The sequence below is a fragment of the Chrysochloris asiatica genome, unplaced genomic scaffold, assembly GCF_000296735.1.
Source record: "Chrysochloris asiatica unplaced genomic scaffold, ChrAsi1.0 scaffold00197, whole genome shotgun sequence".
NCBI classification, from domain to species: Eukaryota; Metazoa; Chordata; class Mammalia; order Afrosoricida; family Chrysochloridae; genus Chrysochloris; species Chrysochloris asiatica.
Window position 1 is genome coordinate 1161309 of NW_006408715.1, and position 23135 is coordinate 1184443.

At 39.6% G+C, this 23135-nt stretch overlaps 1 protein-coding gene across 1 annotated transcript in view; it reads right to left on the bottom strand.

Moving 5' to 3' along the window:
- M1AP (meiosis 1 associated protein) overlaps positions 1-23135 on the bottom strand; it is a 110879-nt gene that overhangs the window by 13959 nt on the left and 73785 nt on the right. The window contains exons 5-7 of the mRNA XM_006872446.1: positions 20356-20529; positions 15505-15667; positions 7687-7828 (exon numbers count right to left, since the gene is read on the bottom strand). Of these exons, the coding sequence (XP_006872508.1) occupies positions 7687-7828; positions 15505-15667; positions 20356-20529 (479 nt within the window). The remainder of the gene's footprint in view (positions 1-7686; positions 7829-15504; positions 15668-20355; positions 20530-23135) is intronic.

Genomic DNA, 23135 nt, shown 5'->3' on the forward strand with positions numbered 1-23135 from the left:
CCACCTAGACAGCTGTACAAGACCTTTTTAAAGTGTTGAAGAGCAAAGATGTCAGCCATGGGCTGCCAAAAGAACCAACAGATCCATTTTGGAAAAAGTGCAGCCAGAGTGCTCCTTGGAGGCCAAGATGACCAAACCTTATCTCTCATATTTCAGACATATTGTCAGGAGGGACCAGTCGCTGGAGAAGGGTATCATGTTTGGTAAGGTGGAGGGTCAGAGAAAAAGAGGATGACCCCAACGAGATGGAATGGCCAAGTGACAGCATCGATGAATTCAAGCGTGGCAACAGCAGTGAGGTTGGCCCAGGATTGAGCAGTGTTTGGTTCTGTTGTGCATAAGGTCGCTATGAGTAGGTACCGACTCAATGGCACCTAACAACACAACAAAACATTCATACATTTAGTCATAATAATAATAATAATAATTAATTATAGGCTTATTGAGTTTTGTAAAGTTTAAAATAATTGACAAGCTTTTTGACATAGAGCTCTACAAGACCCCAAGAATGCAATCAAAGCATATAGCTCTTTTATGGTCTGTCTTGGTCTAAGAGTGAAATTTGGAGGAATGAATGAATGGCACAGATCTTTCAGGAATGATGAGGGGAAATGAGTTTATTAAGAGTGCTGCCTATCTGATGAAGCAATCTTCTGAAGAAAAGGAAGTAAAGGACTCAAACAAAATAATCTATGAAGAGGGCAGAGGGTGCAACCTTCAAGTCTTAAGTGAAAATATCAGGGAGTGGAGCAACACTTAAAGCTTCAGCTTTACGATTTAAGGTTTAGAGTATGTGTAAAATGTAACTTGAAAAGTTATATAACATTTACAGCTGATGAAGCCTGGTAAGCTGCCATTAATGACTAGAACTTAACATGTGGACTTCGTTCAGAAGAACTACTCTAAAAGAAGGGGTGGAAGAAGAGATAGCACTGTGTAAACTGAGCTATGCTTACATTTGTAAAGAATCCAGGAACTTGAACGTGAAAACATGCAGAAGCCAGCCAACTGACTGAGGGTAAACCAGAGCTATATTGTAGTTTGTCTCACCAGATGGAAATGCAGAGGGAAAATAAATGAATACTTGATAAGCATCTGCTTCTGTATTGGGGTAGGTTGGAACAGCCAACAGTAGAATGGTTCTCCTGCTAGAATAACCAGAAAAGCTGCATAATATACAAAAACCAATTGTCTGAAAGCCACTGAGGCAGTAAGAACTAAAGGTAGCTAGGTCTCTGAAAGAAGAATCCTCAGAGGAGAGGGAATTATTAGAATCACTTTTGCCCTAAGGGCCTACTTGGAGGAAACAAGTTCCAAGTCTGAAAACCCAGACTTTGCATCTACTGAAGCACTTGCTGGGGAACAGAGATTCCAAATAATTTTAGGTGGAGACTTTGGGTGTGGGAGTGGGGGTGGAGCACCAAACCAATTCTACCCTTAGTCTTTTTTACCAAATCCTGGGATTGCTGGGGCAAGAGGCAAAAGCACTCAAACAGAAAGTTCTGAAAAGTGGAATGTCTTAGTAGTGTTTGGAGACAAAGATTAGTGTTGTGACCTTCCAAGGGGAAAGAATACATGGAATATACCAGGCTTTCAGTGGAAAACCCTAGAGGGCCAGAAGCAAATCAGGGGTAGATTGAGCCTTAACCAGCCTGCAGTCCAGCTTTAATACAGCACAGCCCTGTTTGAGTGGAACAGGATGATCCACCAATACTCTTTGCCTCTTGCAGTGAAAGGGGAGCACTCTGTGGAGGAAGACAGCATCAACTGGAACCTTTATAATTTACTTACATATGTTGTTCTTAGGTGCCATAGAGATGGATCCAATTCATAGCAACCTGGTCCTGCTTCATCCTCACAATTGTTATGTTTGAACCCATTGTTGCTGCCACTGTGTCAATCCTTCTCTTTGGAGTTCTTCCTCTTTTTGTTACCAAGCATGATGTCTTTCTTCAGGGACTGATCCCTTCTGACAATATTCCCAGAGTAGGAGAGATAGGCTCACCTTCCTCGCTTCTGAGGAGTATTCTAGTTGTACTTCTTCCAAAACAGATGTGTTTGTTCTGGCAGAACATGGTACTTAACAATATTTTTTGCCAGGACCATAATTCAAATGCATCCATTCTTCTCCCATCTTCCTTATTTATTGTCCAACTTTCACATGTATATGAAGCGATTGAAAATACCATGACTTGGGTTAGACGTGCAATATGTAGGGGATTGAAGGAAGAAGTCCAAGCTACATTGAAGGCACTGATGAAAAAGAAAGCTCCAGAAGTTGATGGAATACGAATTGAAATGTTTCAACAAATGAATGTAGTGCTAGAAATGCTCACTCATCTATGCCAACTGATTGGAGCAGATACATATTTGTACTGATTCCAAAGAAGTATGACCCAATAGAATGTGGGGATTATTGAACAATATCATTAGTATCAAATATAAGTAAAATTTTGCTTAAGATAATTAAAAAATGATTGTGGCAGCACATCGACAGGGAACTGCCATAAATTTAAGACAGATTCAGAAGAAGATATGGAATAAGAGATATCATTGCTGGTATCAGATAGATCTTGGCTGAAACAAAGAATACCAAAGATGTTTATCTGTGCTTTACTGACCATACAGAGGCATTGGACTATGTGAATCATAACAGATTATTGATAACACTGTGGAGAATGGAAATTCCAGAACACTTAATTGTGATCATACGGAACCTATAGATAGACCAAGAGGCAGTCTTTTAAACAGAAAAGGGGGACACCGTGTGGTTTAATATCAGGAAAAGTGTGTGTCAGAACTGTATCCTTTTATTATATTTATTCAATGTGTATACTTAGCAAATAATCCAAGAAGTAAGACTATATGAAGAAGAATGCAGCATCAGATTGGAGGAAGACTCATTAAAACCCTGTGATATGCAGATGACACAACCTTGCTGAAAGTGAAGAGGACTTGAAATACTTACTGAAAAAGATCAAAGACTATAGCTTTCAATATGGATAAGACCTCAACATAACAAAAAGAAAAGTCCTCACAACTGGGCCAATAAGCAACATCATGATAAATGGAGAAAAGACTGAAGTTGTCAAGGAATTAGGAAGTAAAATAAGGAAGTGATAGAGATACTAGGAAAACGTAACCATGTCATTTTGGAGTCTGGGCAGTCAAATTTATATCTTACACTTTGACCCCAAATCATAGGATCATGTGGATCTTGAAGTATGCTTTTCTCTGAAAAGGAATAAAACACACAAAGGCCTAATGGTAAATAAAGGAATCTGGAAAGGTCTCAATGAAGAAACACTATTTGTGGTAGACCTTTCAGAATGGAGTAGGATTTAAATACATGGAGATGAGAGAGGGGACAATATGAACAAAGTTTCAAAGGTAGGAAAATTTGAGGTTTGCATATTAATTTGGTTAGAATATAGAATGGGTGAAAGGAGAATAATGGAAGACAAGACTGGACTATGAATGCTAGGCTAAGTACTTTTAGAATATAAGCAAAGTTGTTGTTAAGTGCTGTCGAGTCAGTTCCAACTCCTACTGACCCTGTATAGGGTTTCTGAGGAGCGACTGGTGGGTGTGAACTGACAATATTGTGGTTCAAACTGACCTTATGGTCCAGCAAATTATCTTACAGTACCACAGCAGGACTCCATATAAGCAATGTTGTGTTGTGAAGTGCCATCGAGTCAATTCTGACCCAAAGTGATCCTGTATAGGGTTTCCAGGGTGAGCTTGAACTGCCAACTTTACAGTTCAAACTGGCTTTGCAGTCTGGCACATTAACCCACAGCACCATACCAGGACTCCATATAAGCAATAGGAAGCCACAAAACATTTCAAAGCCAAGGTGTAGCAAGATCTGTGCTGTGTTTCAAGATTAATCTGGTGGCAGTATGTAAAATGGATTGGAAAGGGAAACACTAAAGACATTAAGACGAGTGTTATAGGAATGAGGTAAGAAGGACCTGAACTAGGACAGTGACAATAAGAATGGAGAGGAGAAGATAAATGCAGTAGAGGCACTGGGAACAGAACAGGCAAAGCTTAGTAGTGATTGGGAATTGACACCACAAAAAAATAAAACCTATGATAAGCAGAAGAATGCTTCAAGAAGGTTAATGTGGTGCCAGTGTGCAGGGTAAATTAGAGAAGGAAGATAATAGAGGTAGGGAAGCAGGTTTGGAGTGTACTGGTGAAGTCTTGGTGAGAACAAGCAGTGGGAATGGACAGGAAAGGGCAGTTCTAACTCGTGAGAAGAAAATCTGATGTGACTTGGTGATGAAGTAGGTTTAAAAGTGAGATGGCTGACAGTAACTGAGGTTTCAAGCTTGGGTGATCAGACAGTGGTGGCAGTGCTATTAACAGAAAGACAGAAGTTAGAATGAGAAGTTGACATGAAAGAGAACAATGAGAAACAGAAGACAAGAAGTTCCACAAGGAACTGACTCAACACCAGATTTTAAAGAGCAAATTAAAAAGGAACAGGAAAGGACACAAAACCAAGGATGGGTTAAAGAAGTGATGTAAATTTGTAAAAAGAGGGCCAAGGAAGGTTAAAATTTGAAGTCTTGTTTTGTAGAAGTTATGCAAAAAAAAAGTTTCGTTATTATTGAAGTAATGAGCTGATGCTTGTGAAAAATTCCTTCCATTATAACACATTGTCTTTCAGGAATTTTGCTGCTTAGAGAAGATGTTGTCATGTGCAAAGCAAGGAAAAGATCCATTGAAACTTTGCTTCTATCTTTTCAAGAAATGCAGAGTGGTCTTTAGTCTGGATGAAACACAGGGTGGAGAGAATAGCACAAGATGACTGAGGAGCTGTTATAAGTACTCAGTCAGAATTTAAGTGAGTTCAAGTTTAATGAAGTACAGAAGCCTGGGGCCTAGGTGAAAGAAGACTTGGCCTCAGTGATGTATTCTGGGTTTATCTGGTCACATCCAGAGTGTAGATGTTTGCAAAGAAGTTAAAATTAGGAACTAGTTACAACAGAACTAGGCTCAAATTCTTACTCACTCCCTTCCAATATCGGTGTGATTTTTGGTAAATCACCTCTTTAGGCCTCAGTCTCTTCATCTGTAAAAGTAGGGACTATCTATCATCCCTCTTTAATACAGTTATTGTTAGGATCAAATGAGAAAAAGTTTAAAAAGCACTTGGTTAAGTGACTAGCATTTAGTAAATGCCCTAAAAAGGATATTAGTGATGGGTCAACCACATACTTGCAAGAGTTTCCATGAGAGAGGAGCAGTAAAGAAGAGCTATCTATGTCTCCTAGAATAGCACTCAGTAAATATTTGTCAAATAAATAAATACAGATTCCCAAGCTCTAAATTCTGAAGCAGAGAGTCTATGATTTTGTGTATATAAACCAGGATGGAAGAGAACACTCTTTTCCATTCTTATTTTTAAAAGTTATATATTATCTTATTGGTTAAATAAAACTCCTATAACTTTCCCTCTATTAGATTTAACCATCTCTCTATTTAAGGCATTTAATGTCCTTTTATTTATTTATTTACTTCTATAAATAACTCCAAACTGAACATGCTGGTACATATATCTTCGTTCCCTTTTCTGACTGCGTTCTTGGACCACTTTCCCAGCAATGGACTTTAAGTATGGAAAGTTATTACTTCCCAGAAAATTTACACTCCTTGTATCATGTATTAAAATGCCAGTGTAAGTTTAAAATACCATGTACTATACAAATTTATCGGAGGCACTTGGAAATTCCTCCTGGGTGGGGTGTTATCTCTGAGATCCTGAGGAATTAGGTGGAGTAGAGAGTAAACTGAGCCGTGGGGCACTAACAGTCAGATTGTATTTGTTGTCTCTGATCTGCAAAGACAGGAGATGGGTGTTCTTCAGATAGGAAACAGGAACTCAGTGGGTGGACCCAAAAGGGAGTGTGGGCTTTGAAACAGGAAAAAAAGAAGTCTGTTTCTGATAGTGAAAGAGACACTCTGCTGTGTTGTCCCCCTCGCCCACATCCGACTGGGTCAAACTTTCATTCTACATCCATGTAGTGGTTATGCACATCCTTGAATTGTATTTGCTGTTGTTGTGTGTTGCTTTCTTGTTGCATTACTGTTTCATGTGTGTGCTTTTTAATTTTTTCCATTTATGGAAAGGGCACCCACTTAGTTGTTCAAGTAAGAAACTGGGTAGCTATTGGATGCTTTCCTCCTCCTCACTCCCTACATTCAATTCTTCAAGTTCTGATGGGGCTGTCTCTAAAAGATTTATGTACTTTTCTCACCTTGACTTCAGCATCTAGTTCAAGCCACCATCATCATTTGCCTTGACCACTGCCCTGTGCTACTACCTAACTTTCTTGCTTTCATTTTTGCTTCTGCTAGTTTATTTCTAAATTTCAGTGCAAAACCCTATACAGGGTATCTTATGAGTTAGAACCGACTTGACAGTACTTACCAACAACAGCAAGTCTTTTAACTTAAATAGATGGTGTTATTTTTTCATGACTTAAAATGGATGGATTTTTAAAGAATTTAAAATAGAGTCCAAATCTTTCATTTGGCTTACACAGCTCTGTGTGATTTGACCTTGCTCACTTCTCCAACCCTGTCTTTGGTTCTGTCTCCCTTGCTCTCTGTATTTCAGTAAAAATGATCTCTTGTCCTTGGTTTGTACCTCACCTCTTTCTAGCCTTAAGGTCTTTGTACATGTCTTTCCCTGCACTTGGGATGCTCTTCCTGCCACCTTTCACCTGGCTCATTCTCATTCATCTTGCAAGTCTCAGTTTAAATGGCACTTTCACAGAGAAGTCTTCTTATAGCAATCTCTTCTTCATAAAATAATCACAATTAAGAATAAACACACACACACACACCAGTTACTGTTGAGTTCATTCTGACTCATGGCAGACCCAGATATTATAGAACTGTGCTCCATAGGTTTTCAATAGCTTAGTTTTTCAAAAGTAGATTACCAGGTCTTTCTTTTGAGGTGGACTTGAACCCCCAATCTTTCAGTAGCAAGTGAGTGCATTAACTATTTGTACAACTCAGGAAGGATGGCTTTAAAAAGTTTGTGGGAAAATTCAATTATCTTTTAATTTCTTTTTTCCCACAAACTTTTTGTCTCTTCCATCACAGACTAAATTTCCTGAGGCTGTAGATAATGCCTCCTCAGGTACTGCTGAATATCTAGGGCTGGTTCAAAACTGGCCACACACCAGTTGTTTTTCATTTAAATAAATGGTAATGTCCAGCATAGTATTAGAAAGAGGTAGGACTTAAAATACAGTTTACCTATGGAAACTTCTCTTTTTCCATTTGAATACTCACCCTACAAAATCAGAGATTTTCAGATTTAGTGTGACTAAATTCAGGAGTTATTCTCTATAGCATCGAACTAACAAATGTAAGTCACATTTGCTTTACACTTCAGAGTATTTCCAGGTTTTCCCTATCTTCTTGAGAACTGGGACAAGTCTAGGGTTAGAGCAGGATTAAGTTAGCTGCTTTTCTGTGGGTAGAGCTTTAATACTTCTGAGTCTTGGTATGGCGTTGTAGGATAACCGCCAACTATAAAGTTGGTGGTTCAAACCCACCAGCTGATAGTTATAAACCCTATATAGAGTTGCTATGAATCAGAACTGACTCAAAGGCACTTAACAACAACATTCCTCACCAGGGGATGTAGGTACTCACCAGTAAGCTGTGACACAAAGCATGGAAATGCTGCTGATTTGTTTCCAGCTCATCCCAGTCCAGCTGCCAACAGCTTGTGGGTCTGAGGATGAATGGGAGTCCAAACATCAGTGATTCACAAACACCACTGAATTTTAGAGCCCTAAGAAGAGAGACAATGGGAGTGAATGATTGTAGTGACAGCCAGAACCTTCACCCAGAGGCATTAAAATTCAGTTTAATAAGTCTATGACCCTAACGTGAAAGTAGTTTTTTATTGTTAGGTGCCACTGAGTTAGTACCAGCTCATAGCAACCCTATGCACAAGAGAATGAAACACTGCTTGGTCCTGTGCCAACCTCACAATCGTTGCTGCATACCTGAGCCCATTGCTGCTGCCACTGTGCCAATCCATTTTGTTGGGTGTCTTCCCTCTTTTTCTCTGAGCTTCCACTTTACCAAACACAATATCCTTTCTCCAGGAACTGGTCCCTCCTGATAATATGTCTGAAGTATGAGAGATTAAGTTTTGCCATCCTGGCTTCCAAGGAGCACTCTGGCTGTACTTTTCCCAACATAGACCTGTTTGTTCTTTTGGAAGTCCATGGTACTTTTAATATTCTCCTCCAACTTCATAACTCAAATACATCAATTCTTCTACAGTCCTCACTGTCCAGTTTTCACATGCTTATGAGGTCAGGGTCGCTATGGGTCGGAATCGACTCGATGGCACATAACAACAACAACAACAACAATGAGGTTACTGAAAATAACACGGCTTAGGTCAGGTGCTCTGGTAGCATAGTGGTTACGAATCAGGCTGCTAATCTCATAGTCAGCAGTTTGAAACTACCAGCTGTTCCGTAGGAGAAAGATGAGGCTTTCTGCTCCCGTAAAGATTTATAGCCTTGGAAACCCTGTACAGGGTCACTATGAGTCAGAACTGACTCCATGGCACATAACAACAACAGCAACAGGTCAGGTGCACCTTAGTCCTCAAACTGATGTCTTTGCAGTTCAATACTTTACAGAGGTTTTGTGCAGCAGATTTGCCAAATGCAATATGTCATTTGATATTTGACTGCTGCTTCCATGAGTTATGATGGTTGATCTGAGCAAAATGAAGTCTTTGACAACATCAATCTTTTCTTCATTTATCTGAATGTTATTTATAGTGGTGAGGATTTTTATTTTCTTTACATTAAGGTGCAAGCCATACCTAAGGCTGTAGTTTTTGGTCTTAATCAGTAAGTATTTCAAGTCCTCTTTACTTTCAGCAAGCAAGGTTGTATCATCTGCATATCACAAGTTGTTAATGAGTCTTCTTCCAATCCTGATGCCACATTTTTCTTCACATAATCCAGCTATTTGGACTATCTGCTCAGTACTGGCGGCCGCAGCATACGTAATCAGCACTGAGAAGTTGAGGCACAAGGATAACATGGACGAAAATCCAGTCTTTGAGCCCTCCTCAGGCTTACGGGCCATGGACCCCGAGGGCCAAGGAAGTAACTCCCTGAAGTCCCAGGTTCATAGGCTTTGGAGAACGCACTGTTTGGCCACCTCTGTGCAATTTTCTTTAATTATACTTTTGTGCATTCTGTACTTGTTCTTTATGCTCTTAACTCCGGTAATTGTAGCTTCTGGGAAAGTGATTGTTTTTAGTAATAATACGCACAACGTTCTGATCAATGGCTCTCATGTAAATGTCACTGCCCCAGTAACAAGAGTTGTGCATGAGACCATGAGAAATAAAAATACAGAAAAACAGGATGTAGCAACGCAGAGAATATGTAACAATTGTTTTCTAACCAACTACTTAGTTATGTTTAATATTAAACAGATACATGAGCTGTTAATGCCCATGTACAATAATAACACTGAAACTAGTAGCTACTCCCTGGAAACACCCCTGTGTATGTCTGTTATGCTCTTGATGTTTTTCATGGGAATCTTGCTGTATGTGATAATTTTATGCACCCCCAAACTGCTCCCGGGTTTGATCAATATGATTTAATTACTCCTCTTCCCCCCAAGGGTATATTGGAAATATAATAGTAATGAACATTGTTATATCTAGATATAGAAACTGGAATAGGATTAAAAGAATGTAAAAGTAAGACCGCACCTTCTTAGAAAAGTCAAAACCTGTTTTTCACCTTCCCTATAACTGTAGAAGCAAGGTAAAAAGAATTATTAGTTTAACAATGGAAGTTAGGTATCTGAAATCTTGTTCACTAACAAAAGCATGTATTTTTTGCCTGCAAAAGACACAGAGCAGTTTAAGTTTCTTTAGAAAATATAACTTAGTCTTTAGTAAAAACTCTAAAGCCTCTCACCTTTACCCACTTGTGATTAAGGTTTGAAAATATGTTAAACACCTTTAAGAAACCGCAAGTTGCTGCCCTGGGTTACACAGACCTAAAAGTTAATATGTAATCTATAATTGCTTGCTTGAACTTTTTAATAGAAATAAGAATTTTAGGTTATTAGGTTAAATCATGATGTATGCAAAAATATGTTAAGGATAAATTTGTGAATCATCATGTTCTGTATCACATGAATGATCTCGTATCCTGTCCTAAGTGAATAATCAGCATTTTTGTCATTATTTTCTTTTGAGTCAATTTCCTTCTCCTGATAATAAAAGACTGGGGCTCTGCTAGCTTGGTGTGCTAGCTTGCCTGTCGGCTTGCATCAATCTTTGTCTCTGTCTCTTTTCTTTCGCCTACTAGACATCTCACTTCCGTTAAACCCCGCGTTTGCCGAGGTGGTCCTTTGTTGAGGCGGGACCCCGACACAGGACCCCTGGCAGCTCAGCATACAGATTGAATAAATATGGTGAAAGAATACAACCCTGGCATACATCTTTCCTAATTTTAAACCATTCAGTCTTCCCTTGTCCTGTTCTTGTCTATGTACATGTTCCTCAGAGCACAATTATGTGTTCCAGAATACTCACTTTCCACAATGTTGTCCATAGCTTGCTATGAGCCACATAGTACATAAAACACAGGTAAACATCTTTCTGGTATTCTCTGCTTTTAGCCATCTGACAATGGGTATCCCTCGTTGCACATCCTCTTCTGAATCCGGCTTGAATCTCTGAAAGTTCTCTGTCAATGTATGGTTGCATCGTTTTTAAATTATATTTAGCAAAATCTTACTTGCATGTGATATTAATGCTATTGTCCAGTGATTTCCGCATTCCGTTCTGTCACCTCTCTTTGGAATGGGCACAAATATGGATCTCTTCCAGTCAGTTGGCCACATGGTTTTTTCCCAGATTTCTTGGCATAGATGAGTGAGCGCCTCTAGTGCTGCATCAGTTTGTTAAAAGATTTCAATTTGTATTTAATCAATTCCTGGTGCCTTCTTTGTCAATGCCTTCAATGCATCTTGGACTTCTTCCTTCAGTAATTTTGGCTCTTGGTCATATGTACCTCTGGAAATGGTTGAACACTGATTATTTCTTTTTGGCACAGTGACGGTGTATTCCTTCTTTTGATGCTTTCTGCATCATTCAATATTTTGCCCATGTTGTTGTTGTTAGGTGCCATTGAGTCGGTACCGACCCATGGTGACCTTACGGGTCACAGCAGAACAAAACACTGTCTGATCCTGCGACAACCTCATTACTATTGCCATGTTTGAGTTCATGATTGCTGCCATTTGGCCAATACATCTCGTTGGGAGGTCTTCCTCTTTTTCTCTGACCCTCCACCTTACCAAACACAATATCCTTCTCCAGCGATTGGTCCCTCCTGACAATATGTCCGAAGTATGAGAGACAAAGTTTGGCCTTCTTGGCCTCCAAGAAGCACTCTGGCTGCACTTCTTCCAAAATGGATCTATTGGTTCTTTTGGCAGCCCATGGTACTTTTAATACTCTTCTCCAACACCATAACTCAAAAGCATCAATTCTTCTACGGTCTTCCTTATCCACTGTCCAGCTTTCACATGCATATGAGGATATTAAAAATACCATGGCTTGGGTCAGGTGCACCTTAGTTCTTAAGCTGACATCTTTGCTCTTCAGCACTTTAAAAAGGTCTGGTGCAGCAGATTTTCCCAATGCAAAACGTCATTTGATTTCTTGACTGCTGCTTCCGTGAGTGTTGATAGTTGATGCAAGAAGAATGAAGTCCTTGACAACATCAATCTTTTCTCCATTGATAAGAATCTTGTTTATTGGTCCAGTGGTGAGGATTTTCATTTTCTTTACATTGAGATATAATCCATACCGAAGGCTGTGCTCTTTGATCTTCATCAATAAATGTTTTAAGTCTTCTTCACTTTCAGCAAGCAAAGTTGTATCATCTGCATATTGCGGGCTGTTAATGAGTCTTCCTCCAATCTTGATGCCACGTTTTTCTTCATATAACTCTGCTTCTCGGATTATTTGCTCAGCATACAGGTTGAATAAGTACGGTGAAAGAATAAAACGTTGTCGCACACCTTTTTAAATTTTAAACCATTCAGTGTTCCCATGTTCTGTTCGAACAATTGCTTCTTGGTCCAGGTACAGATTCCTCATGAGCACAATTAAGTGCTCCAGAATACTCATACTTCGCAATGTTGTCCATAGCTGTAATGATCCACACAATTGAAAGCCTTTGCGTAGTCAATAAAGCAAAGGTAAACATCTTTCTGATATTCTCTGCTTTCAGCCAAGATCCACGGACATCAGCAATCATATTCCTCGTTCCACGGCCTCCTCTGAACCCGACTTGAACCTCTGGAAGTTCTCTGTCAATGTATGCTTGCAGCCATTTCTGTATTACCTTTAGTAAAAATTTACTTGCTTGGGATATCAAAGAGATTGTCCGATGATTTCCACATTCCATTGGGTCACCTCTCTTTGGAATGGGCACAAATATGGGTCTCTTCCAATCAGCCAACCAAATAGTTGTCTCCCAAATTTCTTGGCAGAGATGAATGAGTGCCTCCTGTGCCGCTTCACTTTCTTGAAAGATTTCAGTTTTTATTCCATCAATTTCTGGTGCCTTGTTCTTTGCCAATTCCTTCAACACACCTTGCTTGGACTTCCTCCTTCAGTATCATTGGCTCTTGATCATATGCGATCTCTTGAAACAGTTGAACATTAACCATTTCCTTTTGGTGCCCATAGAATCCTTCAATATTGCAAGTTGAGGCTTGAATTTTTTTTTTTTTTTTTTCAGTTCCCTCAGCTTGAGAAGTGCTGAGCATGTTCTTCCTTTCAAGTTTTCTAACTCCAGGTCTTTACACATTTTATTATAATATTTGACTTTGTTTTCTCAAGCTGCCCTTTGAATTTTTCTATTTGGCACTTTTATCTTCTCATTTCTTTCATTTCCTTTAGCATCTCTACAATGGAAACCAAGTTTCAGAGACTCTTCTCACATCAATTTTGGTCTTTAAACCAAAAAGTTGATGACCTTTTGCTTTCTTCCTGTATGATGTCATCCCACAACTCTTCTGGTTTGGTCTTAATTGTCTTATGTATCAAATTTGTTCTTGACATGATCTCTAAATTCAGGTGGGATATGTTCAAGATCATATTTTGGTTCTTGTGGACTTGTTTCAATTTTCTTCAGTGTTAGCCTGAACTTGCAAATGAACATTTGATGGTCTGTTCTACAGTTTGCCCCTGACCTTGTTTTAGCTGATGATATGGAGATTTTCCACCGCCTCTTTCCACAGATGCAGTCAATTTGATTTCTGTGTATTCCATGTATATAGTCATCTTTTATGCTGTTTAAAAAAAGGTATTTACAATGAAGAAGTCATTGGTCTTGCAAAATTCTATTATGCGATCTCCATCATCATCTCTATCACCAAAGCCATGTTTTTGAACTACTGATCCTTCCTCTGTGTTTCCAATCTTTGCATTCCAATCACCAGTAATTATCAATACATCTTGATTGCATTTTGATCAATTTCAGACTGAAGAAGTTGGTAGAATTCTTCAATTTCATCATCACTGGCTTTAGTGGTTGGTATATAAATTTGAATTACAGTAGCATTAACCGGTTTTCCTTGTAGGTGTATTATCCTAACACTGACAGTATTGTATTTCAGGACAGATCTTGGTATGTTCTCTTTGATGATTAATGCAACACCATTTCTCCTCAGTTTATCATTCCTGGCATAGTAAACCATGTGATTGTCAGATTCAAAATGGCCAAAAGCAGTCTATTTTAGCTCACTAATGCCTAGGAGATCAATGTCTATGCCTTACATTTCATTTTTGACAATTTCCAATTTTCCTAGATTCATACTTCATACATTCCATGCTCTGACTATTAATGGATGTTTACAGCTGTTTTTCTTCATTGTAAGTTGTTCCCCACCAGGAAATGAAGGTCTTGAAGGCTTTAATCCATTTGTGTCACCAAGGTCAACTCTACTTTGAGAAGTCGTATTTCAGTGCCTTCCAACCTGAGAGGCTCATCTTCCAGCACCACATCTAACAATATTCTGATGCTCTTCATCAGGTTTTAATATCCTAAATTCTGGTGCTGACAGTGTCCCACTGCTTTTCATAAGCATTACAGTGACTAAATATTTGGAAATAATTCATCTCTCCTTCTTCCTAGTCTGTTCGTTTCAGTTCAGCTGAAACCTGTCCACCATGGGTGACCACGCATATATTTAAAATACCCATGGTATAGCTTCTAGAATCACAGCAACACACAGCCACCACAGTACAACAAACTGACAAATGAGTGGTGAGTTAAAGTCTTTAGGTTATAACAAAAAATAAACCAGTTGCTGTTGAGTAGATTCTGACTCATGGCGACCCCATGTGTTTAAGAGTAGAGCTGTACTCCACAGTGTTTTCATGGCTAAAACTTTCAGAAGATTAAAACCAATGATGAGTTAAAGAAGTACTGCAAACTTGTTAAAAGAGGGCCAGGAAGGTTAAAATTGGAAGCAAGTCTTGTCATGTAGAAGTTATGCAAAAAAATTTGTTGTTATTGTTGAATGAATGAGTTGATGCTTGTGAAAAATGCCTCCCACTACAGCACACTAAGGAGCTCTGGTAGCATAGTGGTTACGAATCGGGCTGCTATCCTCAGGGTCAGCAGCACGAAACTACCAGCTGTTCTGTGGGAGAAAGATGAGGCTTTCTGCTCCATTAAAGATTTACAGCCTTGGAAATCCTGTACAGGGTCACTATGAGTTGGAACTGACTCCATGGCACATAACAACAACAGTATACTGGAAGTCCTGGTGTGGCACTGTGGGTTAATATGCTGGACTGCAAAGTCGGTTTGAACTGCAAGGTCAGTGGTTCAAGTTCACCAGTCACTTTTCAACTTGAGGGCACTTAACAACAACACAGTACACTGACTTTCTGGAATTTTTTTGTTGCTTCGAGAAACAGTAAACGTGATCTTTGCCATAGTTGCTAATTGTACCCTAGAATTAGTTCCTCTAGAAGCAGGGATTTTAGTTCTTAGAGAAATGGGAATGGGGTAGTGTCAACTTTATGTACTACTTGCTCCTTGGAGATCAGATTGTTGTTTTATCACCTAAACATTGTAAGTATCCAATAAATAAATTGAAAGTAAAGTTCTACCCTGCCCCCACACTGTATTGATCTTGTCTAGCTCTATTTTCAGAGACTTTCTGGATTCCAATTCTTATCTAGACCTTAGAATGTTCCATGAGGCACACCTTTCCACATCTGCTCATTTGGTCTCTACTTGCTCCTTTATGCCTGTAGATGTAACTGCTGCTTTGGAATGGACTCCTGGCCTGTCTGACACTCAGAGATGCCTCCCTTTCTGGACTATCTAGCCATGAAGAATAAGCATTTGCATAGGTTGGGGAGGTTCTTTTGGCCCATACTTGATCACCCGGAGTTTGTAACGAGAAGCTGATGACTGGGAAGCCATCTGGTAGATTGTGCTGAAGTCTCCTTTGGGGTCATCCAGTCTCACGGAGCTGTCAGCTGTGCCAGGGAGCAGGGATGGGCTGAGGAGTCGCTCTTGGAGATCACATTTCAGACACACTACAATAAAATGACATTGGGGGAGGAATTACAGGTCACAGTTTACCCCAGGCTATATGATTAAGAGATGACAACATCTGCCATCCATTCCATCTCTCCCAGTAAACAAAGGTTGGGAGGATGCAGGGGAGTAGAAAGAAGACAGCAAGATTGGTTTGGGAATTGACAGTATCTCTATTACTCTATGCTATAGCTAATTCATTTTCTGGGTTTGAAATGATTTTTGTTTTCTCCTGGGCTGGCTGAGCAGTTGCCTCATATTGAGATTCAGTTTGTGATCCAACCTGATGGAGTTTGTGTCCTCTGTGGAGGAGACAGTTAACTTGACAATATGTGGAGACGCTTTGTCAATCAGAGAAGGAAATCTTGCCTCTGCATCTTCCCTGTGACTAAGCTTTGGCAAGACTGCTGTCAACTAAAGGAAGAGCAGGAAAGCAGAAGTCAAGCAGTTAGTCAGCTGACAGCTAGTTTCTCTGTGGGCTCTTCTAGGGACATTTTGGGGGAGGGGAGGAATAAGTTCCTGAAATAGCTTATTTTTTTAATTCCCTAAAGAACCCTGTGTGTGGTGGTGTGCTGTGGAGTCAGTTTCGACTCATAGTGACCCTGTATGGGGTTTCCGAGGCTGTAAATCTTAAAGGAGCAGAAAGCCTCATCTTTCTCCCGTGGAACGGCTGGTAGTTTCAAAACTGCTGACCTTGAGGTTACCAGTCCAACACCTACCACTACACTACCAGCTACCAGAGCTCTTTAACCCTGCGTATAAGACTTGATTAAAAAAAAAAAAAAAAAAAGCTTTGGATCATCATTGAGGCAGACAACCGTCCCGAAGAAGCCTTAGTCTAGGTAAAAGTTCCTCATGTAGGTATCTTTGGTATCATGCTTCTGCTCCAGCAATGACAGTGTACAATGTTCTGTGGCATTAGGTTTGAATTCTTGATATTATAAAATTTTAAAATAAAATGGATACCCAGTTTGAGTACTGGTAACAGACTTAGAATAAGAACGTTCAGAACTTGTGAGAAGGTGAATCTAGTAGTTGGTGTTAGTGATGCATCAGATGACTGTATTAACTGCAATATGAGGCAAAAACAAAAGTAGAAATAAAGTAGGAAAAAAACAAATAGAATGGTAGAGTAGGGGTCAGATCCAGCTAACCCTTGTGAGTACAGTGAATCAGACCAAGACACTAATTCTGGGCGAGACAGCTCTCAGCCTAGTGCTTCCCAGAACCCAGGAAGTAAGTAGAAAGGGCTTTGCTCAGGACTCTTAGCTTCCTCTCATTTCCTCCCATGTCTGAATTCTGGGTCTTTGGGCTTCAGAACTGGGCAACTGTATTCCTCTAGCTTAGGATCTCAATCCTGGCTGAATAAGAATCACTAGGAGAACTTTTTAAAAAATACTGGTGGGTTTGAACCACCGACCAAGTTCTTTAACCAATGTACCACCGGGGTTCTAGGGATGGTGTCCAGATAGTGATATTTTAAAAAGTTCCCCTATGTAATTCTTACTGCATCCAGAGCTGAAAACTACAGGAACTGCAGTCTCAGTTGACTATTCCAAAGCTATGTAATATGTTTTAGCAGGGCTGGAATCTAGAATCGGGTATGCGTCTCACCCAAAAGCTAGCTGTAGAAACAGTTAAGTCCCAAGTCCAAGAAAGGAGATGACACTTGTCTGTAGTTGATTGTGTACTGTCAGTGGGAAGCACCTAGCGATGGGCAAGCAGATAAAGAAGCTGGTGGCATCAAATGGAGAACCTTGTAAGGAGGAGTCAAAAGGACATTCTTCAGACGACTCTACAATAGGAGGATTCATGCCTTTTGGTTTTGATTTGTTTCATTTCAAATGGATATGGCAATGCATTTGTTTTTTTTTAAATAATGGATAAGGATAGTGTGGTTTTTACTGTATGGTTGTTTGAAATCTCAGCTGGGGCCTGTCCACCCCAGAGGAGGGCTCCTTTTTTCAGACTTCACTCCATGTGTCTGATCTGAAAGTCCAGTGAAGTCCTACCTGGCAGACATGCTGACTGGAGCTTTCATCTAAGTTCTAACATGGAACTAACTGTATCTAAGAAAACTTTAGTGGGTTTCCAGATAAAATTTCTGGCTCTGACCCTGGTGCTGAAAGACTTGAGACGAGAGAGGAAAGCAGAGAATTCTAATCAGCACCATAAGCAAATGCTACACAACAGGGGAAGCAGAGAAAAACTGGTTATAGGAGTTTATGTATGGCCTTTTGAGGGACTCTAGCAGCACTGCAGGATAAGCACTGGACTGCTAACTGCAAGGTTGGTGGTTCAAACTTACCTGCTGCTCCTTGGAAACACAATATAGGGTCTCTATCAGTTGAAACTTGACAACAATAGCCCTTCTATTGAGAGAAGTAAACCTCCAGCTCCTTTGCTCAGAATTGCTCAGTACCAGGCAGGTTAGTGTCATAGGTAAGGGCCAGGTTCTGGAGGCAGATAGGCCTGGGTTTGATTAACATCCTGTGGGCTAAGAATAGTCATTTGTATAAAATATAGATTTTAGATCCTAATGGTAAAGAGCGGGTCCCGACATTACTTGGATTCAAATCCTGCTCTGCTACTAATTTTCTGTGCAGTTCTGGGTTACGTGTTTAATTTCTCTAAGTCTTTAGTTTTTTCCACTGCAAAACAGCGAAAATAATGTATGAAGATAAATTAAAAAGTATTGCTATAAAATCATAGAAACGTTTACTAAACAAAAATATTGAATTGTGAAGCTGTTTCTCAATATATTCTCCATCTATATACTTCTAAAAGCAGTGTTTCTATCTCTCTAAAGCATCTGTGCTCTTCCTTTTATACCATGTCAAAACGGGAGCTATAGCTTTCTTGAGGGACTCAAATTGTGTTCTTTCAAAATGTTTGAATTTTGGAAACAAAAAGATGTCTGAAGGGGCAAGATTAGGACTGTAAGGTGGATAGGGTAGGTTTTCCAATGAAATGCTCCTCCTAGAACAGCCCTTGCTAATCCAATGAGCAGGTGCATTGTCGTGATGGAAAAAAATAGTTCCTCAGTGTAAGGTTTTTTAGATGTTTTCTCATCCAAAGTAGTTTTAAGTTTTCTAAAAAAAAAATCCTAGTAAGTCCTTGTGATCCTCCTATATCCTTTGAGAAAAATCTATCAAGATTACATCTTGGGGATACCAAAGAAACAGTTGCCATAACTTTCCTAGCTGATTTTCCTACCTTGAATCAAAACCACTGTTTTGATTGGATCTTTTTTTTTTTTTTTAAAAGACACCCTAATTAGACAAAGACAAGTGCACTACTGAGAGAACTTGTCTGTAGCTATCTATTGATTGCAAAGACACATTTAAACACATTTTGTTTGCAATAAGCATATACATGTATGAATTGGAGCCCTAATAGCAATACTTTTTGACTTACCCTTGTTGATTAGTGAATTCCAGAGGATGGAACAGAGAGGAATTGGTATTATGAGCCTTAGACAAAAGGAGTGGAAAGGAGTTCCTGGGAAGGAGATTTTATACACAATGATAAGACAGATTAAAGTAAAGTAATCAAAGGCAACCCAGGTCCTAGGTTGAAATAGAGGGATGGAGTAGAGACCCCATGGCTATACCCAGAAAGAAAGGGATTTAAGAAACTTATAATTCTCCAAAGAGTTTCTCTCTGTCCTGACAGAGACCCGGGTCAGACAGAAAAGTTTCATAACAGTTCCAGATGAAGAAAAGGGGACATGCATGTGAGTACAAATATACTGCTAATGGCTAAGAAAGAACCCTTGAAGGAAGCCGAGACTCCAGTGTTTTGTGTCTGAGCCTGTGAGAAGCATGATGTCCAATCTAGCTTTCAATCCTCTACTAATCTCTGAAGTCACTACCAAGATTCTGTTCAATGAGAAAAATGGGCACACACTTCTATCCTTAAAGAAAGAGCTCTAAGGAGTCAGTATTCAAGCTCAGTGTGACTGATTATGCCTACAGGCTCATCTGCAAGTCCTGCCACCCCAAGTTCTGAGTCAATCTTCAAAGGAATGGAATAGTATAAATGACCTACAATAGAAATGGTCTGATTCCTACCATTTGGTGGGACCTGGAATTAAGTATTGTTAGCAGCCAGAACAATATCCAGGACTTTGTTGGTATATACAGAATACTGGATTGGATTTCTTGGTTTTGATAACTGCCTAAAGATGAATATGGTCTTGAGTCACTGACTGGATACCTCTACAGGGGCCTGCTTCTATCGTTGCTTTGGTTCTCCTTAGTTTGGTGCCTCCGTAGAGAGAAAAATCTCTATTTAATCTTAGTTCTGTCTTTCTCCCCACAGGTCCTATTGATATTGTTGAAATACGAGCATGCCTCAAATGATGATGTCAGCAGTATTTACTCCATTACAAATTAGACTATGTAGAAAAGAACAGCTGATTATTCATGTTCTTATGTAGTAGAGCTGATGCCCCACTACTGACCCTAAAATAATTGGCCCTTGCTGACTGGGATTGATTAGATGAGGTTTTTCTAACTACGGTCACTTTTTAGAATTTATCTTCTTAATTCTTATGTTTACACTGGATAGTTTCATCTAACCCCTATGCTTCAACTCTGTACTCTGATGACTCACTAACCTAGAATTTGAATCTTAGACTAGAATAATCATAGCTTATATAGTAGGTCTTTTGGGGGTTGTGTACTTGGGTTTTCTTTGGCTATGGAAAAGCTGCTGAAACACACTGAAGGAAGAAGGAGATGGATATGCTCTTGGTCTGTTCCACTGTTATGTAGCCAGGCTTTGAAGAACATCTCCATACTGACAATATCGTTGTCTATAGTCTGAAGGTCAATGTCAGTTCCCAAGATAGAACTCTCTGCAAAAGAAAGAGAAATAGTGATGAACATGTTTGTTTTTTTATTTTATTTGAAAAAAAAATTAAACATGCTCATCAAATCTACTTCTAGATACAAGGCTATTACTACACAATCATCTTCTTGTTGTTGTTATTAAGTGTCATCAAGTCAGTTCTGATTCATAGCAAACATAAACAATAAAATGTGGAGTTGTTGTTACTTGACATCTACATCTATACACTTCTGAAGGTAGTGGCTCCATCTCCCTAGCCCTTCCCCAAAGAATTCTGCATTCTTTGATTTACACCACATCAAAACAGCAATTTTGGCACCTTCAAGGGACTCAAACCATGTTCCTCTTCAACATTCTTTGAGTTTGGAGAACAAAAAGAAGTCTGAAGGGGCAAGATCAGGGGTGTATGGCATAGGTTTTCCAGTGAAATTCCCCTAGGTCAGCCCTTTCTACCCTTGAAGATGGAAAAAATTCCTCAGTATAACCTTCTTGACCTTTTTCTCACCCATGCAGTTTTCCATTAAAAAAAAAAAAAAGTTTTCCTAATAAGTCACCAAGATCATTCTGTGTCCTTCGAGAAAATCTATAAAGATTATCCCTTGCAAATTCCACAAAACAGTCACCACTATTAAAAAATGGCATGGGTGCAGTGTCTGATTTTCTCAGACTTCATGATGGAGAAGGAGGATCAAACTCATCAGTACAAGACCAATTCTGATACCATCCCTCCCTCCCACAACACTCTACTCCTCATATGGGTTTGATAATTCATAGCAATGGCCACACAGAACTTACAGACCACATTCATGATTATGGGCTTTATTAGGGAAGTTAATAGGTTCCATTTCAAGATCAGAAATGCTCATAATACAGTTCTTCCAATTAAGCATGCCTCTCTCTGTCCTTGCCTTTCAGTCATACAGCCCCCTGGCCTCTGCCCTGCTAGGTTCTTTTAGGCTGTTCATAAATGCCCAAAAGGCATTCCACTGTTAACCTCAGGCTGAAGGCACTTGTCTCTAACTCCAGGAAACAGCAAAATTAGCTCTTCAAGTTAAGTGCCTGGAGGCACCCAACTCCACAATATTTTATCTTCTGTGTAGCAGATTCTTTAAAAATATTGCTACTTGCTAGATTGAATGAAATAACCAGTTAACTAATGACTCTTCATAATTATTTCATGGAGGATGGTAGAGTTTTAATCATACTGCTAAAAGAGAAATGTATTTGGTGGCCCTTTCTGGCCACAGAATGAATTTTTGAATGGCATGACATCATCTAGCTCTCACTACACCTCCCTGTGCTGGATACCAGCACATTGGACTGAAGCCCCTTTGTTCCCTGTGGAGAGGCTGCCACCTCTGCAGACTTGTCCTCAGGAATGTCATTCTAGAAATAGCCAGCTTTCACCCTGGGGTCCGCTAGCTGTACATGGGCCAGGAATCCCACCACTCTGTCTCATGTTCTGGATCTTGGCTCTACTGTTGCTGCTCCTCTAATACTTCTGTTGTGTCACAGCTTTCTGTCATTGGATTGAGAAGTTTCAAAGTAGAGGGATCTCTCCACTCCTGGCTCTTCTTTCTTGATGGTAGTGAAGTCTCCCATTTTGCTGCTGAGATGGCTTTTTATACCCAACAGGATGACAAAATTAACCACTCCCCTCATTAGAGTTCTCAGTTTATAGAACCACAGTTATTCTTCACAGTTGGCAATCATTCACAACTGAAACATAATTTTATCAGCATTTCCCCGTACCTTCTCTTACCCAGACCCATCAGGAAAAGAGGGTATAACACACCCAGTTGTTTGGTGGGAGCTACAAAGACTATGGCTAGAAAGGCCATGGTAAGTAATTTACATGCACCACAATAATTTTGTGAGCTGCTCTCTCTCATTCGGCCTTGAGTTTATCTTTGAGGTCTTCCTGATCTTCCTTAAAAGGAAGTTTCTTGATTCATCAAGAAACTGTTATTTTATGTATGGTAGCATTCCCAAAAACTTGTTGAAAAGCTCTAATGATTTGGGAAGATTTTCACTTTGATTTTGTTAAAAATTTGGTATTAGCCCTGACCTCAAAATCATTTTTTTCCATGATGCAAAAAGTATTCTCTTTTTTGAAGCCACCACTTAAGGAAAGTTGGAAAGACAAATGTAGTACGGAGAGAACTTGTCTGTAGCCATCCACAGATCACAGAGACATATTTTATTTGGAATAAACCCATGCAAGTATGAACTCTGGCAGCAATACTTTTTGACTTACCCTTGTATCTTGTACCAAATATCTTAGAAATTTTTATACAATATATAAGGGACATGTGCAAAGATATTATCTGCTCATTTATAGAGGAATGTTATGTAAATTGTAGCACAGTCACATTATGGAGTATGGTGCAGCTGTTAAAAAAAATAATAAAGCTATGTTGTTGTTGTTGTTAGGTGCCATCGAGTCGGAAGCGACTCATAGCGACCCCATGCACAGCAGAACGAAACAATGTCCAATCCTGGGCCAACCTCACTACTGCTGGCACACTTGATGCCATCAATGATGCCACCTGGCCGATCCATCTCGTTGGGGGTCTTCCTCTTTTTCTCTGGCCCTCCATCTTACCCAGCATG